The 18,970-nt window shown below is 54.9% G+C and overlaps 7 protein-coding genes across 7 annotated transcripts; 2 read left to right on the top strand and 5 right to left on the bottom strand.

Annotated features, from left to right (window-relative positions):
• Nucleotides 1-4,651: 4,651 nt before the first annotated feature.
• ISF_01572 (Transcription factor) lies at nucleotides 4,652-7,336 on the bottom strand (the record flags this gene model as incomplete). The annotated part of the gene is made up of 5 exons (XM_018845179.1): nucleotides 4,652-4,902; nucleotides 5,004-6,483; nucleotides 6,533-6,564; nucleotides 6,623-6,827; nucleotides 6,890-7,336. 5 exons carry the CDS (start codon nucleotides 7,334-7,336, stop codon nucleotides 4,652-4,654), a joined length of 2,415 nt encoding a protein of 804 aa, XP_018707945.1.
• Nucleotides 7,337-7,917: 581 nt separating this feature from the next.
• ISF_01571 (hypothetical protein) lies at nucleotides 7,918-9,192 on the bottom strand (the record flags this gene model as incomplete). Its single annotated transcript, XM_018845178.1, has 1 exon — nucleotides 7,918-9,192. The coding sequence occupies one exon, from the start codon at nucleotides 9,190-9,192 to the stop codon at nucleotides 7,918-7,920; it is 1,275 nt and encodes a 424-aa protein (XP_018707944.1).
• A 951-nt stretch (nucleotides 9,193-10,143) lies between these two features.
• On the bottom strand, nucleotides 10,144-10,799 carry ISF_01570 (FCF1 small subunit; the record flags this gene model as incomplete). Its single annotated transcript, XM_018845177.1, has 2 exons — nucleotides 10,144-10,704; nucleotides 10,764-10,799. 2 exons carry the CDS (start codon nucleotides 10,797-10,799, stop codon nucleotides 10,144-10,146), a joined length of 597 nt encoding a protein of 198 aa, XP_018707943.1.
• Nucleotides 10,800-11,125: 326 nt separating this feature from the next.
• ISF_01569 (DNA polymerase III, clamp loader complex, gamma/delta/delta subunit) lies at nucleotides 11,126-12,256 on the top strand (the record flags this gene model as incomplete). Its single annotated transcript, XM_018845176.1, has 2 exons — nucleotides 11,126-11,229; nucleotides 11,293-12,256. 2 exons carry the CDS (start codon nucleotides 11,126-11,128, stop codon nucleotides 12,254-12,256), a joined length of 1,068 nt encoding a protein of 355 aa, XP_018707942.1.
• A 189-nt stretch (nucleotides 12,257-12,445) lies between these two features.
• On the bottom strand, nucleotides 12,446-12,831 carry ISF_01568 (hypothetical protein; the record flags this gene model as incomplete). The annotated part of the gene is made up of 2 exons (XM_018845175.1): nucleotides 12,446-12,611; nucleotides 12,662-12,831. 2 exons carry the CDS (start codon nucleotides 12,829-12,831, stop codon nucleotides 12,446-12,448), a joined length of 336 nt encoding a protein of 111 aa, XP_018707941.1.
• A 667-nt stretch (nucleotides 12,832-13,498) lies between these two features.
• ISF_01567 (Der1-like protein) lies at nucleotides 13,499-14,747 on the top strand (the record flags this gene model as incomplete). The annotated part of the gene is made up of 3 exons (XM_018845174.1): nucleotides 13,499-13,551; nucleotides 13,606-13,882; nucleotides 14,286-14,747. The coding sequence occupies 3 exons, from the start codon at nucleotides 13,499-13,501 to the stop codon at nucleotides 14,745-14,747; spliced, it is 792 nt and encodes a 263-aa protein (XP_018707940.1).
• A 488-nt stretch (nucleotides 14,748-15,235) lies between these two features.
• Nucleotides 15,236-17,125, bottom strand: ISF_01566 (hypothetical protein; the record flags this gene model as incomplete). The annotated part of the gene is made up of 3 exons (XM_018845173.1): nucleotides 15,236-16,419; nucleotides 16,491-16,745; nucleotides 16,837-17,125. The coding sequence occupies 3 exons, from the start codon at nucleotides 17,123-17,125 to the stop codon at nucleotides 15,236-15,238; spliced, it is 1,728 nt and encodes a 575-aa protein (XP_018707939.1).
• Between the last annotated feature and the right edge of the window lie 1,845 nt (nucleotides 17,126-18,970).

Raw genomic sequence — 18,970 nt, 5'->3', positions numbered from 1 at the left:
AGAGAGGGAGCAAGTTTATTAGACCAGCAACGGAGCTGGCCACCTGGCGGAGTGGAAGAAGGGCTGAGGGCTGGCGGCAAGACGCGGGTCTGCAAAACTGGGAGAACCAGACAAGACGAGAATGGCGGGGTGCAAGTCCAGCAGGTCAAGTGGTCTCTTGCGGAGGCGTAGAGTCTGGATTAGTGTCAGGCACTTTGGCGGGGCAGGTGGACAAGACGAATGATGTGCGCGACTGGTGAGAACGTTGGTGGAAGAGCGGAAGGGTGGAAAGAAGGGACACGATGTCAAAGCGGCCTGCGCGTTGCGAATTGAGGCGGACGAGTAAGTAGCGTAGTATAACATTCGACTTGGCGAGACTGGCGAACAATGAGCAAAGACCGGTTGCTTGTTCCGGACCGTCGCGGGAGAGTATGCCGAAGCCAGATCGACCTTGAGGGCACGCGGAAAGCTTGATTCGGAATGGGGCGGGATTGAGAGCGATACCGGGGCGGCTGCGGTTTGTCGATGAACGCGGTTTCGGGGGCTTTATTTTCGAACGGCGCAAAGGACTGAAGAACTGAGGAAAAATACAGTGTTGATGAAGGAGTAAGAAATCTACGACGACAAGATAGATTCGACAATCAATGACAGCCATTCAAGATAAGCTGGATCCTGCGACAGCAGCAGCGCGCATATGGAAAGTAGGCTTATCGGCGATGGCGGGGATGCAGAGCTGATAAGCAAACCTTGTCAGAGTTGCGTCTTGGTTTTTTAGAGCCAGCGGGTGTGGCAGAATTTGCAGTAAGTGTGAGTAGGCTATAGTTGATGGATTTTTCAGTTTTGTACGAAGTAGATGATGTAAATGGAGAAGAAAAGTAAGTCGCCGGCTTTTTCAATTGGAAAGATTGGGCGGCCGTGCTTGAAGAGAACCTGTTCCTTATTAGACTTGACAGCTGCAAACGCAGCCAATTGCCAGCTGCCAGCTGCCAGCTGCCAGATACAAACATCAGATACATTACATAACCATGAAACGTATCTACCTCTCTCCAAACCAAAACTTAACAATACACCATCAACGCTGATAACATGTTTGACATCTTCGGTTATCGCCTTGACATTGGACGAACTTTGCGATGCGATGATGCTGGTCCCGACACCACCGAATTCGTCGCCGCCACAACCACGACGGCTACTTGCCTATAATCAGTACCAGCTCGCAACTGGGGGACAACACCACCCCCGGTAACTTACCGGCGCCACTTATCCACGGTGCGCGCGTGAGCCGACACAAATTTTCTTCCTACTCCAGAAACTCGGGCTAATAATTTGGGATGGGGTCCTCTCGCTGGGGCTACCGTTATCAGTTGGCGCTGGGCAGGCTAGCCCAAGCCAGAATGAGGCGACGGACGGGCGCCGCGGAGATGGGTTGATGGGGTTCAAAGGCGGGAAGCTGGCGTAGCCTGTCGTGGCAAAGAACTGATAACGGAAACTGCCTATTCCAGCATAGCCTGGATCGCCCTCGACCACGGTGTGACTAGGTGCGGTTGTCTCGTCTGCGGTTGCGTGATGGATGATGCAACCCAAGAACCAAAAGGGCCCCAACAGACCTGAACAAGAAGATAAGTATAACCGTCGAATCTCAAAACCACCAACATGTACGGATACGATGCCCTTTTCAATTCGTTGGGCCGTGTTTACATCTTCACTGACACAGGACTAGCCATGCAGAACCCTCCCCTCTGATAACGCCCTGGTTCGATCCGCAAACATGGAGGTAAAAATCGTTTTCCCCATATTAAATAGCTGCAGCAGCCAGACCGCTACCAGAATAATTGTCATTGCCGTCGAAACCCACTGTATCGCATGCTCTCCAGTTGTTGCCCGATAAAGACAGTCCCCAAGGTGAAGTCTACATTGGGGAAGATCAATGGGGGTAGCAAAAATGGCAGCCCATGCAGAGTTACCCCAAAATGCGGCAGAAGTGTTCTCCCCCCACAAGCTGCCATTGAATCGCATCGGGGCCTTGACGACGCCCCTTCTGACTCGCACAAACTGAGCTACCGTCACGAAGAAGGCCAACCCAGACAGCCAGAGCATCAAGAGCTATAGGAATATACCAGCCCAAGTTGCTGCAATCAGGAGCACCTCGGCCGCCAGAGGGTGCGATTCAAAATATGCATACAAATTATTCTGTCCGACAAAGCCTGTGAATTCCCAAGGCGTGCAACAATAATGAACCCTACAGAGTCCACTGTAATAAAGAGGCCGGGCGCCTTATCCGGTAGCGGCCAACCGTTCTGCATCAGATTGCCAAAGAACCGGACAAGGGTAATGAGACTTGTGATCCAGCCGAATCCCTAAAACGCAATGCCCGATAACCCCAGCCTTTTGGCAGGAGGTTGGTCTTTTGCGATTGCGGCCGCGATTGTGCCTGTCAGCATGGTGTTGTACACAAGAGCATGGAACCTGTCAGGTTTGTCTGTCCTTACATGCCAGCGAATGCCAGCAGACCTTATCAACTTCTCGCAATTTTCCAGGATCGAGATCCTAGTAACTAGTCGAATCTGCTGCACCTTTCTGCGGCACAATTTCAACGGTACATTAGGTCCCAGTGAAAACCAACGCAGGTATTTTTTCTTCTGTTTTTCTCCAGTCAGTCGCCCGTGTCCCACACAACGGGGGCCAATACACGAATTGGTCTCGGCGTATCAGCTTACTCGGTCTGAGGTTGCAGCAGAAACTTCAGCGCAGTGCATTACTCAACATCCGAAGACCCGCGTACGAATTGAGCCGCGCCAAGTTACCATAAAGCCACGTATCACTCAAAAGGTCACGAGAGGCCGCTTCTCATTTCGCAAACAAGCCGAGCACGACAAAAGATCCTTCTCGACCTAAGATTGACCCCAAGATCTTGGGGTCTTTTTCAAGGGCGCTAGTCAAGAGATATGTTAGCTGCGGCATCGGAGCAACCCCGCGGTTTCCCTCCACCGCCATGGGTTTCTGGGGTAGCTTTGTCCTTGACTCCTTATCCGCAGAGTGCAGAGTGCTGGTATCTCCAATTTCAACTACTCCGTACTCCGACAAGGTGGTCTAACTATCTCGCTACCTCTTTTTGCTTGTTCTTTCTCCGCGTGGAAAGCCTCTCTGAGGGATGGCCTCAATTAGGAGTTTCTCCCGTGGATCTTCGCGACTTGGCTACATGCAGCAGGTCACACCAAAGTAGTGTGTCTAATTTCGATAACACATTGTTTACCTCTTTATTTATCCATTTTCATTCATTTTAAGCCCTGACCCCTTATCTTTCGTACATGATTCTTGGTTTTGCAACCCTTTCTCTGGCTTGTTGGCTTTTACCAGGAGCAGTACGTCAGCCCGACTAATCCAACTCACTTATGCAGGGAGCAGCCACGACACTGAAAATAAGCATGCCGAACCATGCCGAACCCCATCTCTCTACATTCGGTTGAATCAATGCGTTGTCCGCAATTTTCTCTACCATCATTCCACTTGGCTTCCAGGCCTTTCTCGTGCATATGCAGCTACTGCTAGCCTGCCTCCTGGACATGACCCCAGCTTGTGTGCGGCCCGAACAGTTGCCTTTCCCGCTCCCCAAGTAGGATAATACATTGCAATCTGGGCTTTAAGGCTCATCGTCCAGGTCAATACTCAGTCACACGGAGACGCCACGATGCATACGCCACCAACCTCATGTCTTGCCTCAACGCATGTCTCGGGCTCTCGCCGGCCGTCCGCCTATTTTCATGAGAGTCCCGGTTAGCCTCGGGGACGAAGAGTGCAAGATGTCGTTGTATTTGCAACCACATGGCGAAATTTCTAGATACATAGATATATCGCTGATCTGTAGTCACGGCATCGCATGCCATCCCCAGCGCTCCTCCTAGACGATAGCCAGCTACTCCGCAACTTCGCATACTCTCATGCATTATTGCCTCGGCCTCCCCGCTTCCCCATACATTTCCCCAACCTCTGTGGCCCTCTTTCTAATCTCCCTTGTCCCTGTGCGATATTCCCCGCTCTCTCCGTGTTATCCCTACGAAGTACATCTGTCCCGTCCTCTTGTTCTCGGCCCGGCGGCTTGCCCCCCTCCGCCTTCTACCCCAGAATCTCTCATCCTTCTGCGGGACCTGCCAACAGGAGACACGCAAACTACGATTGTAAATTCGCCAAAAAAAAAATAATTGAACTACTCAATCGTAATACGTAATAGTATCAATGAGTTGCCAATGGCGCCATTCTGTACGTAGAGCACGACCCCCGGTTTGCTATCTTCCTCCCGGTCGATAGGGATTTAATGGCGGTTGTTATCAAGTCTGATCGACAACTAAAAGACCGCGCTTCACATCTTAAGCTGTTAGCACATGCGAATATCAAAAATTGCAGTGGCCAGGTAATAATGATGTAATTTTCTATTTTTAGACCGCCAATAGTTCTTCAGATTCACCTTCCACCCCCTCAATCAACAGACAAAAGGGTATAAGAAGTCTTTGGTCAACTCAGGCAGTCAAGTTGAGCCGCCGTAACTCATGTTCCGCGTCCAAGACTCCTCCAAATCCTGACCCAAGTTTCCTATCTGGTCGTTGTCTGCCGAGAACAAGTCAATCTGTCTCTGTAGGTAGAAAAGACGTCAAAAAATTAGCCATTAGCGTTCCTATCAGCAGTCTTGGCCTCTGCGAGAGGCGCTATCAGCACTCACCCAGTCCATGTCGTCGCCCATCCAAGACGATTCGAACTCGACAGTGCCAAATATGCCGTCGCTACCCTCCCCGGATGCCGAGGTCTCCTTTCCTGAAAGGTCAGCTCCGACACTCACCACCTCCAGTCCGGGAAAGGTCACGACTGTCTGGTCGTTGCCAACCAGTGGCATGTCAAAGGCCGAAGAAAAGTCTGTGTCCATCATCGTACCTATTGCAGAAAAGCCGTTAGCTAGCAATTCCAAAAATATCTTGTCGTGCGATACAGACGCCAAGAGCATAAAATTCGCGCAATATGCATGCATAGCATACCATTGAAGCCTTGGGTGGACTCTGAGCCAGTCGAAGGCTGGTTGGCAGATGCAGCCGCCGACGAGAGCTGTCCGCCCGATATCAGCGACGGTGGTGGCGGAGCCGTCGCGAACATGTTCTGTTGTCCAAACCCAAGGTCATTTCCTGACGACTGTGGCGGCGGCACGGCCATGGCAAGACCGCCACCGCCTCCTGGTACCCTACCCCTCGGGTCGGCGCCGCTCCCCTCGTCGACGGGACACCCGAGCTTGGCCAGCATGACGGCCAGTGTGTCCCTCGTCTTGCGCAGCTCCCCGACAGTCGACGACACGCGGCACCAGATGGCGTGCGAGCGGCGCAGCATCGCCGTCAGCTCCCGCCTGGACCTCAGCCGGGAATCTCCCGGCGCGGCCCAGCGCTCGTGGCCGTCAACCCCCGGCTGCTCCGGGTAATGCGGGCTGCGCGCGACGACGTAGACGACCATGGCGGCGAGCATGAAGTCGTGCACGGACAGCGAGGTGACGAACCAGCCGCACATGCTGAGCATGCTGCCCGGCCGCGTCGCGTTCCAGATGGTCAGCTGGAAGTCGAGCAGGGTGAGGGCGGCGTCGAGGCACTGCCGGCGCGAGTAGTCGTGTTCGGGTCGCAGTGGGATTTCGGTGAGGTGCCGGCGGTGCAGCACGCAGCGGCACTTGTGGTAGAGCGCCTCGATGCCGTAGCGCTGGATGAGCAGCGTCGGCGCGTCGCCGATGCACCGGTCGAGCGGCCGGACGCGCAGGAACGGCGGCACCCGGTCCCAGGTGTCGTTGAGCGCGGCGTCGAGGCGCATGGTGTCGGCGTAGGTCGGGGGGGTCAGCGCGTGCGCCTGCTTGGCGATGCGGCCAAAGACGCGCAAGATCTTGATCTTGTTGATCGAGTAGGACAGGGCGGTGTGCTCGGACAGCGGGCGCGGCGGCGGCATGCGGCACGTGTCCTCGTCAAAGTCCTCGTCCGGGTGGTTGCCATGGACCTCGACGTCGGACTCGACGCCGTGCAGCATGCTGGGCAGGCCCATGTGGAAGGACACGAGCAGCTCGACCTGGCAGGCCATGCTCCACCACCGGCGGCGCATCTCCGCCTCGTACGGCGTCAGCGCGGCAGCGGCGGCGAGCCGGCCCGGGTCCCGGTGCATGCCCAGCTTGAGCATGAGCCGCAGGCACACGGCGGAGAGCGTGTAGCAGCTCATCTGCGCGGCGCGGCTGAACAGGAAGTAGGCCTCGACGTAGAGGATGAAGGCCGGAATCGTCTCGGGCGTCGGGTTCGTGTACTTGCTCCAGACGAGCGCCCAGCCGGCGCACGAGCGGAACTTCTGGATGCGCTGCAGGACGGGCGTCGCGGACTCGGCGCGGAGCTCTTCGGGGGCTGAGAAGTGGTTGAAGATGACGCCGAGGGCAAGAATCATGAACAGTTGCGCAATCCAGGGCAGAGACATGCTATCAGGATCTTGCCAGAATCTTGCATACTTTATTATGCGTTAGATAGATTTCGTTTTAGGAAATGTGTGTGCTCACGTTTCTAGTGAATGTTGGCCGATGGACACAGACTGCAGCTCTGATCAGCATACCTGCACTGCCAAGCCAATTGGCAGTCAGTCGACTTACATTGTGAAGGACTCGACGATGAAAAATATCGCATAATGAGTCTGTCAGCAATATGTTTCTCTGGGATGTGTCCGATGAGCTCTTCGCGACTAGCCGGTCCAGCTCGGGGACTCAGGAGCATCTCGGCGGCGTCCAGGTCGCCCCCCGGAGAGTCACCTTCAAGCTCGTCATCCTCATCATCAAAGTACGTCTTCATGTCTTCAATCTGTAGCCGTATGAGCATCAGTCACCTCTCAAAGCACCAGATAAGAGCCAATGTCCACTTACATCTTCCAGCATCGCCATGCAGTGCGTTGCTCCCACATACGTCGATCCTTGCAAACTCCGCACCACCTGTCCCTGTGCCGGCCTCGTCTCCTGGGCATCCGTCTTTTCATCCTCACTCTTACCCTCACCACTGCCCCTCCTCCTGCTCGCTCTCCCGTCCTCGCCGGCCTTTTCCTCCGCCTCGGCCTCCAACATACTCCGCACCATGCCCTCGAGACGCTTCAGCCGTGCCGACATGCCCTTGGGCGGCGGCTTCTTCTTGACCGGCCGGGGCGCATACACGCAGGCCTCGGGACGGTCCTTCTTAGCGCACTGGCTGCACGGCTGACTCCTGTCGCACTTGAGCTTGGAGTTGCGACATGGCGCGCACGACAGCAACACGCGCGAGCGCTTCTGCGGCGGCACCGACGGCAGCGCCCCGTCGTCGAGGCTGAGATCCAGATCCATGCGTCGGTCGGTTCAATGGGCGTCGGCGCTATGTGTAATGGTTTGTACCAAACGGATGAGATGCAGGTTCAACGAGCTAATAAAGTTAGCTGCTGTTAGTCTGGCTCGATGCAAGGGTCGATGTTGAGATGAGGTAGCTGCCACGGGGTAAAGCGTAAACCTTGCTGTTTTAACGCCGGCGCTGACAGCTCAAGTCGGTGAGGGGTCCGCCACTACGTATGTACTTGAGAGTATGATCAAGCAAAACCTTTATGGGTATGTTTTCTTCTAAAAAAGGAGATGCATTTTACTAAATATAATGTTAGTTCTACCAAGATTTACGTCGAAATTAATTTGAAAAAATTGCTCTCCCATTGTAGTAATCTGGCGGTGCTCGGCACTTGTGGTTGACGAGCAAGTGTTAGTTCTTCGAATAAATCGCACATTTAGAACAAAAGATTTATCACGGATACAGTAAATGGTCATTAATGTCTCAGGTCAGGTCTTCTCATCATTCAATCAGTTCTATTTTCAAAGTACTCTAGGCCGGCCTTCATACTTGTTCAATCACTGCTTGTCGATGATGAAGGCACTGTCGTACCTCAAAGCCTTGCCGCTCCCTGGGCGATCTTGTTCTTGTTCTTGTTTGCAGATTCGTTATTCGATGCCGTTTCATTTGCAGCGACGGTGCAGTTTTGCTGAGCAGCTTGGGGTTGTTGAGCCTGGGCAGCTTCGCGACCGCCAGCATTCCCGGCATTTCCAGCATTTCCAGCATTCCCAGCATTCCCAGCATTCCCGGCCTTTTTACCTCCCGCGTTGCCTGCATTGTTGCCCGCATTGTTACCGGCATTGTTGCCAGCGTTATTGCCGGCGTTCTGGCCAGCATTCTGGTTGGCATCTTGGCCAGCATTCTTGTTGCCAGCGTTTTGGCCTGCGTTATTGCCAGCAGCTTTACCGGCATTGTTACCGGCGTTATTACCAGCGTTCTGGCCGGCATTCATGCCAGCTTCATTGCCAGCATTTTGGCCAGCGTTGTTGCCGGCAGCTTTGCCGGCGTTGTTGCCAGCGTTCTGGCCAGCGTTGTTAGCAGCATTGTTGGCACCATTCTGGCCACCGTTCTGGCCAGCATCTTTACCGGCATTGTTGTTGCCAGCGTTCTGGCCGGCGTTGTTGCCAGCAGCTTTGCCGGCATTGTTACCGGCGTTATTACCGGCGTTCTTGCCAGCTTCATTGCCAGCGTTCTGGCCAGCGTTTTGGCCAGCGTTGTTGCCAGCATCTTTGCCGGCATTGTTGCCAGCGTTCTGACCAGCGTTCTCCAGCGTTCCAGCGTTCTGACCAGCGTTCTGACCAGCGTTCTGACCAGCGTTCTGACCAGCGTTCTGACCAGCGTTATTACCGGCAGCTTTACCGGCTTCGTTGCCAGCGTTCTGACCAGCGTTACCTGCATCTTTGCCAGCGTTATTGGCAGCGTTATTGCCAGCATTGTTACCAGCATCTTTGCCAGCGTTGTTGGCGGCATCATTACCGGCATTGTTGGCAGCATCATTACCGGCATTGTTGGCAGCATTGTTTCCAGCATTGTTAGCAGCATTGTTTCCGGCGTTGCCTCCAGCACCACCACCTAACAAATTGGCAAGATCCCCCAGGTTCATGCCCCCGAGGCCATTCTTCAGCGGACCGTTCAAGAGGGCGTCGAGGCCACCGGCGCCTGCGCCGCCTGCACCGCCACCCTGTACGCCATTGTTGGAAGGAGTGAGAGCGCCAAGGAGATTAGACAAGTCCTCATCCGGGACACCGGCCGCGCCACCAGGGCCGGCCACAGGCACGGCGATGGCCAGGCCGGCAAGGCAAGGACCAATGGTGTATGAGAGCTTCATTCTTGCAGAATCTTTGATGTGCAATGCTTGGACAGTCAGTAATTTGAGTCAATCGATTGAGGTCAATAACACGTACATAGAGAGTGGAGTGTAGTTGGGCAGCTCGTAATGATTGTAGGTTGGTCTGCAAAGTAGTTCAGTTGACTACAACCATAGGATTCACGACCGCTTTATATATCCTGTGTTTCCCATCGAGGAAAGTAGAACTCAGGTCATACTGAGGACCAGCTTCAGTGTATGATACCTGCGTTTCAGTGTGCTGTCCTAAATTTGGACTTTACATTCTCAGCGCGAAGGTCTTTGCGCAAGATGGTCAGACAAGATTTCATATGATCGTCGGTAATTCGCTACTAAAATCCAAGCGTTCTAATGTGCTCTGGTCATACAAGTGCAAGTATCATCCATTATAGGCGCTTGTGAAACCACTTTACCACAGAACTTACTTTACATGGTAAGGTTTTTGACAAATTTTCATCGTTTCCACCATTTCCCGTTGGTCCAGGCAATTCTTCCTCATGCTGCTGAGCAGCTCAGAAAACACGGAAGGCGTCAGCACACGACCGCCATGTCGCGGATAGACACTCGCACAATGCGACGCTGTGCAGTGAACTGAATTGTGTGTCGATCGTCCGATGGCTGATACGCTTCGCCTCAGCAATGCCCGACGGACTAATTGTAGATCATAGGGAGGTGAAACCTATCGTGTGCTGCTTAATCCTTCTCCAGGCTGACGTCGGGGTCCGGGTGTTTCATGATGCACCGGAGCACCGCGGCCCCGCGATACATGCAATCCATCAGAACGGCAGATCTCTCTACTCCAACAACCTCGCTCAGAGACAGTAGAGTACTCTCGGAGCATCTTCGAGAAAGGGGGAGGCGGTGCAAATATTCATGTCTGAAAATGATCATTTCGCTAAATTCCCAAAAAAGACAATACTCTCAACGTCTTTTTTATGAGTCTGGCGCACCAGGCAGCCTCTCTATCACATACTTTCCCCGTGCCACGCTCATGAGCGGCACGCCAGGGATCTTGCGCAGGCGCTGCTTCAGCGCCCTGTCGTTGGTTCCCACAATGTATATCCGGTCCTTCTGCACGCGGTCGACGAGGCAGTCGTCCGCGTAGGTGCCCTTGTGGTCGCACGTCAGGCGCTGCCAGCGCTCGTCGCGCGCCACCTTGAGCGCCAGGCGGTACTTGGGGCCGAGCTTCTCCAGCTCCGACATGACGCACGAGGTGATGATGGGGTTGCACTTGGCGTAGAGGCAGTCCATCATGGACTCAAGCAGCGACAGCTTGCGCTGCACCGTGTGGCTGAGGAAGTTGGTGTCGACGAGGACGTTGTACGGCGGCACGAGGGCCGTGTTGTGCTGGAAGAACATGTTGCTGGGCATCTGCTGCACCTCGCGCACCACCTCGCCCTGCACCGTCTTCTTCTGCTTGAGCTTCTGCAGGGCCTCTTGCTTCGCTTGGTTCTCTTTGAGTCGCGCATCGCTTTTGCCAATCACTCGCTTAACCTGTGATGATTTCTCGTCAGTATTCAGTTTCGAAGTGGCTTATCGATAAGGTGTCGTACCAGGCCAAACTTTCTCGTCTTCTTGGCCACACCCATGGTGTCGGATATTGAATTCGGAAAAGTGGTGTGTTAATATTGTCTCTCTCGTACGGGGCTCTTTTCGTATCGCCGCGAGGAATGCCGTGTGCAGTAGGTGTCGTTCTATGTGTTCGTAATTTTTTGGAGTCGAAATTTCAGAATCTATGCGATGGACAACTTTTTTTCTGGGTCCGCCGGGCCACCACAGCGGTTTGGGTGCACGGACCACCTTAGCTTCTAGTGGGATGCCAGCAGCCTGAACCAGAACCATCAAACGCGTCTTCCCATCGCGTAAAGTGCTGCACACGTACTGCTCATTGTTCTGCCCCCTCACGAAATTCACGATGCCAGCCGCGAAAGCCGAAGAAAAGGGCGAGTCCTCGAATGCCGCTTTCAAGGCGGCCCTCTCTGCCTCTACCAACGGATCGTCAAATTATGAGCTACCATGGTACGCCAAGCAGAACAACTATCACGGTGCACCAGAGCACGCTTGCTAAGAAGCTACCCTTAGGGTCGAAAAGTACCGTCCCGTCTTCCTCGACGATGTGGTCGGCAATACCGAAACGATTGAGCGACTAAAAATCATTGCCAAGGAGGGCAACATGCCGCACGTCATCATCTCTGGCATGCCAGGCATAGGCAAGACAACGAGCGTGCTGTGTCTCGCGCGTGAGCTCCTGGGCGAGTCGTATAAGGAGGCCGTCCTCGAGCTCAACGCCAGTGACGAGCGAGGCATCGACGTCGTGCGCAACCGGATCAAGGGCTTTGCGCAAAAAAAGGTGACGCTGCCGGCCGGCCGCCACAAGCTCATCATCCTCGACGAGGCGGACAGCATGACGTCGGGCGCGCAGCAAGCTCTGCGCAGGACCATAGAGATCTACTCCAACACGACGCGATTCGCCTTTGCGTGCAACCAGTCCAACAAGATCATCGAGCCCCTCCAGTCGCGGTGCGCCATCCTCCGCTACGCCAAGCTCACCGACGCGCAGGTCGTCAAGCGGCTGATGCAGATCATCGAGGCCGAAAAGGTGGAATACAGCGACGACGGGCTCGCCGCCCTCGTCTTCAGCGCCGAGGGTGACATGCGACAGGCCATCAACAACCTGCAGTCGACGTTTTCCGGCTTCGGCTTCGTCTCGGGCGACAACGTCTTCAAGGTGGTGGACTCGCCGCATCCCATCAAGGTGCAGGCGATGCTCAAGGCCTGCTACGAGGGCAACGTCGACGCCGCGCTCGACACGCTCCGCGAGCTGTGGGACCTTGGCTACTCGAGCCACGACATCATCAGCACCATGTTCAAGGTCACCAAGACAATCCCGACGCTGAGCGAACACTCGAAGCTCGAGTTTATCAAGGAGATCGGCTTCACGCACATGAAGATTCTGGAGGGTGTGCAGACGCTGCTGCAACTGAGCGGCTGTGTAGTGCGGCTGTGCAGGATAAACATGGATCCCAAGCGCTTCCAGGCAAAGTAACGGTTTCATGGGATGGTTTCAAGGAATAAAACGTAACGCATCTTGCATTTGGCGTTGGAGTTGGTTTTTTGATCTATCAATTTGACTATTCGTACATGTTCGGTGGAGATGAAATGATGTGAGCATAAAATATGTCCTGGGTGGTTGTATCGGTATAAAATATATGATATTTTATGCCGTTTCCGTGTTTCATTTTTTGTTGTTGTTGGCCTGGATGAACTCGTCCTGGTAGCGCTCCCACTTGGCCTGCTCCCTTTGGACGCGCCTTTGCATGCGCATCTGGTACTCGTACAGACGGAGGCTGTGGTCTGCCTCAATCATGCCGCCAAGAACCATGGCGGACATTTGAACGAATCTGGCGTCTGATTAGCAAGTCGGAGGGCCGTTGAGCGATGAGTAGCGTACACTTTAAACTGCACTGTGGTGCCTCGGTAGACGGGCGACCAGACATGGCCGATCGCAGCGAGAACAACAGCTCCGGCTCCCCATTTCGCAGCTCCCATGCCGGCGCCCTTGGCCGCTTCCCAGCTGGCCGCATTGGCTTCCTCTGTTTTTAGGGGACTATGTGAAGGCATCGTTGCGGTTGTGAAAGTGGTGTGAGAGGTGCAATGACGGAGGCAGAAGCTTCCGATACGAGTGTTGATGTAATAGCGGGCACGCGACCGATTGGCATTCTACGGCGGCACGGCGCTTAAATAAGACAGCACTTCCCGCCCACTTGTTTACATATCTCGATAACTTCCCCCAAGAACCCAAATTTTGAGATTCTTGTCGATCAGAACCACGAAAGCCGCAGAGGAAACTTGCATCCAATTTACACAATGATCCCGGGTAGGAAGGAAGCTCTCGCCCCGATAAACGCGTATGCCCGCCTAATGGCAACTCGCCAGAATGGGGCAAGCTCCAAAATTTGCTCCGGTCCACAAAACCGGCTTCTTGCACACTGGCCAGCTTGCGCCAAAACTCTGCCTGAACAAAAAAAAACGAAGATGACACGATAGCAGGCCAGCTACGCAAGACACCTCACCTCCATCGTTGCCTGGAGCTTGTGTGTCAATCGTTCTTTTTTTTCCATCCCTGCATCAAAGAAGCTCCACATCATCGGCTTTCTTTCGCACGGGACAGCTTTGTTTTCCTCTCCATTCTCTTCGCGCGAGGCGTTTTGGAAGACGAACGAAAAGCTTGCTTCATTGCCCACAGCACCGCACAACGAGAAACGACAGCTTCTCCTCGTAGCACATCATGTCTGATAACACAATTGCGGCTCAGTACTGGCGCTTGCCGCCCATCTCTCGGTACGTCCCCCCTTTCTGCTCTCTTCGACAGAGCGATGCTAACTTTCCGCGCAGTACTCTGGCCACGTGGATGTTTATCAGCTCGGTCGGTCTATACTTTGGATTCATCCCTAGTCAGTGGTTGGGATACCACTCGGGGTACATCCTGCGGTTCCCGCCGCAAATATGGCGCCTCGCGACGGGCTTCCTCATCACGGGGCCCCAGCTCGGCCTGCTGTTTGACACGTTCTTCTTCTACAAGGCGGCCAGTGACCTCGAGACCGGCCATCCGCGGCTGCGACGCAAAGAGGACTTCATTTGGTATCTCATTTGCGTATGCAGCTTCATCGCGGTAAGCTTTCTTTCTTGTTTATATGCCTCGCTTCGCTCGCTTGTTTCCTGTTTTGTTTGTCTTTGTCCCTGTCTTGAATCTCATGGCGCACCCTGTGCCACACCTCATATATCTGCCCGGGCAGTGTTTTGCCTCTACAGCTGTCACGGTTCCTGGAAATGAGGAAGATCACCCCTGTACTTCCCGCCGGTCCATCATTCGCAAAATCCGGACTTGGTGGGCGGTGCAGGCATGGTGGGATGTCTATATGGATGGCTCGTGTGACTCTTAATTTGCTCGAGTGGTTTCTTAGCTCCCTACATTTCTACACATTTGCTTTTCCTTTTTTTTTCCGTAGATCTTTTTGTTTACTCGAGCGACGGGCTACTTTCGCTTCAGAACCTTGACTAACTTGATTGGTCAGATCATTGATTATTTTGTCGCCATTATGCCCTTCTTTGCCCTGACGCGGGGCCTCATCGTCGCCCTGACCTATACAGCCACCCAACAGCAACAAGGCTTGCAGGTGAACTATATGTTTGTTCCCTTGCCTGCGCCACTGATGCCGTATGCCATGATTGGCATTAGCCTGCTGTTCCCTGGCGGCATCCAAGATTTTTTCCTCGGCATTTACGGTCTCGTGGCCGCCCACCTGTACGAGTTTCTCACGAGAATCTACCCCCAGCTTGGAGGTGGTTCCAACCTGCTCAAGACGCCCCAGTTCATGACCAGCCTGGTCAGGGCCGTAGAGGGCCGTGTCGAGGCCATCTCCCGCCCCGGCGTTGCGGGCGCTAGTAATTACGCGACAGGTAGCACGACGGGCTCTCAGTCCGGCCCGCTCCCAGATGCCTGGAGGACGAGAGGTGCAGGACGCCGTCTCGGTTAATCTCCGTTGTAAGATATTATACAAGTATAAGAAGTGTAGCATAGTGTACCCGATATGCAGATCCGCAGATATGCCAAGTATAATTTCAATAAGAAAATTCAGCCTGAAGACGTCAAAGCTGCTGTTTTGCTATTGCTAGGCAGACATGTCCAAATATGTGTCCTCCCAAGGAAATAAAGAAAATGTAAACAGAAGAAAAGAAAAGAAAAGAAAAGAAACCCCGGGACAATGCCATTATGGTAGTGAGCGTGAGTGTTCTGTGTGTCCGACATCAATCTGCAATGAAATTACGGTACGTGAGCTCCTCAGAAGCGCGAACGCCGCTGGTATCAATGCAAAATTGGAAAGAAAAAGCGCCAAGAGAAGCAATGCAAATAGGCCAAAAAAATCAAATTGGATATAATGTGCGTGAGATATGGGGACGGGTGTATCTAGCCTGAGATGAATCCTAGTAAAGGAGCAAACGGTCAGTCAGCCACGGCGCGTTCTCATCCGTACACGTCACTGGAGACCGCCTGCTGCCGCGGGCGCGAGATGACGCGCTTTTGCCTCCTGGGGCCTACAACGACGGGACCCCTGGGAGCGATCGAGTATCGCGGGCTGGTCTCCAGGATGGGAGCCGAGATGTGCATGATGGGCTGCTGGGACGAGGAGGAGCGGAAGAGGCTCGACAGCTTCAGCTTGGCGGCGATAGCGCTGGGCGATATCGTAGGGAACCTTTTGGCGGCGCCGTCCGCGCTCGCGCCCGGGACGGTAAAGGCCGCTCCAGGGGATAACTGCTGAGACGCGCGGGCAGCGTGACGCGCGGCGATGCGCTCCGACTCCTCGGCGGCGGCTATATAAGCCTGCTCGGCGAAGGAGTCTGGCGTGTTCGAGCGCCGTCGCGGGTTGGCTGGCAGGCCGAAGGTCGCGATGGGCGGGGGCGGCTGCAGCGACTTGCGCTCGCCGCCTCTTGCGCTCCGGTGGGAGAAGTAGTCCTCCTCATCCTGGTCATGCCGCTGCTCTCTGCGCGGCGATGGCGTGCGGCCGCGACGTGCGCCATCGCTCTCCTCGCCGTCGACGTACGTTGGGACCGGCGTGACGATGGTGCTTTGTGAGCGCGGCCGATAACCTTGTGTGTCGTCCTCGTAGGGGTGTCCGCCACCTAGCTCAATGCCCCCTGGACCTCCAGGGCCACCAGGGCCCCGGCTGGCGGCTGTGAACCGAGGACCGGTGACGGGCGTTGTCTTCTCGCTGTGGCTGCGGGCCCCCATGTACGCTTCTTCGCCGTGGTAAGGCCGCACAATGAGAGCTGGCGGCGCAGTGGTCCCCTTGGGGCCGCCCGCGGCGGTCCAAGTGTTGGGGGACCGGTACGGGCTCTGCAAATTGTGTTGTTGTTGGTTGTGGTGATACGGCTCGTCCGAATCGTATGGGTCGGACCAGCTTCCGTAGCGGCGCTCGCGGCGGCAGTGTGCCACGAGCAGGCACACGGCAATCATGCAGACAAGCACGACGCCGACGACGATGCCGGCAATGGCAGGGGCTGGCAGCTTGCCTGAGGGCTCATCTGGGTTGGTGACGCGCTGCGGATCGATGATGTCGACGGTCGACTTGGAGAAGACGGTGGCACTAAGGCCAAGCACATCGCCGTCGTTGGGCGTCTGGCGGCAACCAGCTTCCAGTGCTGTGATGACTGCATGGGTGGCAGGCTTGTTAGCTACGAGAAGAGGGGGTAAGATGAGAGATATGTAGTGGAGGGCTCACAGTTGGCCATGTAGGCCTGTTCATTGCTATTCCGCAGACAATCGCGGCACACGGATATGTTGTCGCCCATGAAGTTGCCATCGTCGGCTGCGCAGTAGTCCCAAGCCAGACTGGGGTCCGGCTCGAGCTTATCGTTGGATAGCGAGGGTTTGAGTCCTCGGCAGCCGCTGTTGGTAGCGCACGAGATGTTGCCCTCATACTTTGGCTGAGACGGTATTGAAAAGAGGCAGGCGTCGAGTGTGTATCGAAGGTTGTCTAACAAGTTCGGCGGATGGGCCCGGGTTAGCTACCAACAGAGGCGCAAACGCAGAGCTCGAGGGAGATGTGAAGGCCTGAGATGACTTACAGACAAACCACTTGAGGTCACTCTCGCCATCCCACGCTCTGTTGCTTCGCTGTAAGCAAGTGAGGCATCTTTGGTAGTGCTGGCCTATTTCTGTGTTGAGGTAGCTGGAGTCGGCGCAGGTCACGTCGGTGATGTTGGTGTTGGAGTCGGACTTCTTCCACGGATTGTCGCTGCCTGAGTTGAGGCAGGCTTTGGCGCACTTGGAGCCGGGCGTGACTTGGAGGGCATCGACGGCTGAAGGTGAAAACACAAGGAAAAGGGCGGCGGCAACGGTGTATACACGGTGCATGACGATCGCAGTGGGCTTACGCGCCGGCGTGGAAGCGCTCCTGTTGGCCAAATGGGACTAGGTGAGAGGGCCAACCGCGGGGTCTTGAAGAAGAGGACGAGCAGCCGCTTGGGGACTGCAAAAGGCGGTTTGGTTAGCACAAGGCTGCGGGCTTGTGGGAATCCAAAATGAGAAGGGCGTCGCGGGCTTTTTTAGTCTTGTGTCTCGTTCATGGCAAGAGTGAGGGACGAGAAAACGGCGGGAGCCTTCCCTCAGCAAACATCAAGGTGGACAGACAAGTGGCCAAGATTTCGTCCCTCGCTTTTACATGGCCATCTAGGAGCCAAGAAAAAAAGAAGAAGAAGAAGAAACAGATAGAAATGTTGGGAGAAGGAAGAACGGAAACAGGAGAGCAGAGGACGGGAAGTTATGGTGTAGCTGCGTCTCCGTACAAATCATACATAAGTAAGTAATTAAGTGGGAGGGGGAGGTTATAGCACACTGCAGGACGTGTGAGTCGCACAAGCGACAAAAGGGGACATGACGGTACCCGGCAAAGTTTACAGAAGGGAAAAAAACGGTTTGTTGCCAGCATCACATCCTTACTGCAGGAATCAGCTCACCCAGCCAGGACACTGTTGCAGTGAGTGGCGTAACGGGCCAGGTAGCCCCCACCCGATGCACCAGATGGAAAGGTTGCCGATCGCTGGCTGGTCAGTGACAGAAGTATTTTGTGTCAACGTGTGTGACTATATGTCTCTCTTTCTCCGGAACGAGGTGAAAGGAGGGGAAAGGAGGGAGGGTGTGGTGTGTGTGTGGGCGAGTGAGAGGATTAGGACGGAGCCGAGAGGCGCATGTACGTATGCACCTGGGGGCAAGATTCAAAAAAGTAGAATAATGTTTGGCCCCCGCCCGGACCCCGCCACCGCAAAAGAAGAGCGCTGATACCCACGAAGTATTGCGAAGGTTGGGGAGTCTCGATGTGTCTGAATGTGGAAGGCATGGGGTTGATGGTGATGTCGACCAAGTTAGTTAGTACTGGCGGGTGGTGGAGAAACGGCGGAAGCACGATTTTCTCGCCGGCAAGGAGAAAAAAAGGCTTGGCCCCTCCCAGCATCACATCAATAGGGTTAATAAAGAAAGGGAAAGAGGATCAAGACCCAGACCCGGAGGCAGTTAGGCGCCTCGTCGCCTTGCAGATTGGCATGGGCCGAGCCAATCACCATGTCTGTGTTTGGTTAGGCTTCCCGGTCTTGCTAGCGCCCAGAGATCCTTAACTCCCCGCGATATTGGGGGGGGGGGGCGGACTTGTTGTCTGGTGTCCATCACCCTCACAGCGCTGGACAGCACCGCTTTTGGACGGCTTGGGCCCGGAGTCTCCAGGTCTTCAGACGGTAGCCGTCTCTTGGCATCCTTGCTTGTAGTGGGACGGATTATGCCTTGTAACTGGGCAGTCGACCCTGTCGAGATGGGGGGGTCCTGCAAGCCACGGCACCGAGCGAACCATACAGACGTTGATTTTAAGCGCCGGGCTCAGAGACAATGTAACCCCTTACCCCCCTGTCCGCTCAACTGGATTGGCCAGACGGGGGCTGAAGCATCTTCCTGCAGGTGAGCCACACCCTGAAGGAAAAGGCGGCAGAGTCATCAACAAGTTGGCTAGTATTGACAAGGCAGGCCAGGAAGCAACTTGCCCGTTTCCCCTACAACCTTGACGCACCCCCCCTGCCCGTCTTGGGAGGCGGGCATATTCCGCCCAAGGTACTAGCTACCTGTCATTGCATTGACAGCTGCGGCGTGGCTGTTGTCACTGCGAAAAGGACTCTGGTCCCGGGAAAATGGAACGCCTCGCTGTTGGCTGGCGAC

The sequence above is a fragment of the Cordyceps fumosorosea genome (genome assembly GCF_001636725.1).
Source record: "Cordyceps fumosorosea ARSEF 2679 chromosome Unknown scaffold_2, whole genome shotgun sequence".
NCBI lineage: Eukaryota > Fungi > Ascomycota > Sordariomycetes > Hypocreales > Cordycipitaceae > Cordyceps > Cordyceps fumosorosea.
The sequence above is the reverse complement of the archived record's forward strand: the minus strand, read 5'-3'. Positions and strand labels throughout refer to the sequence as shown.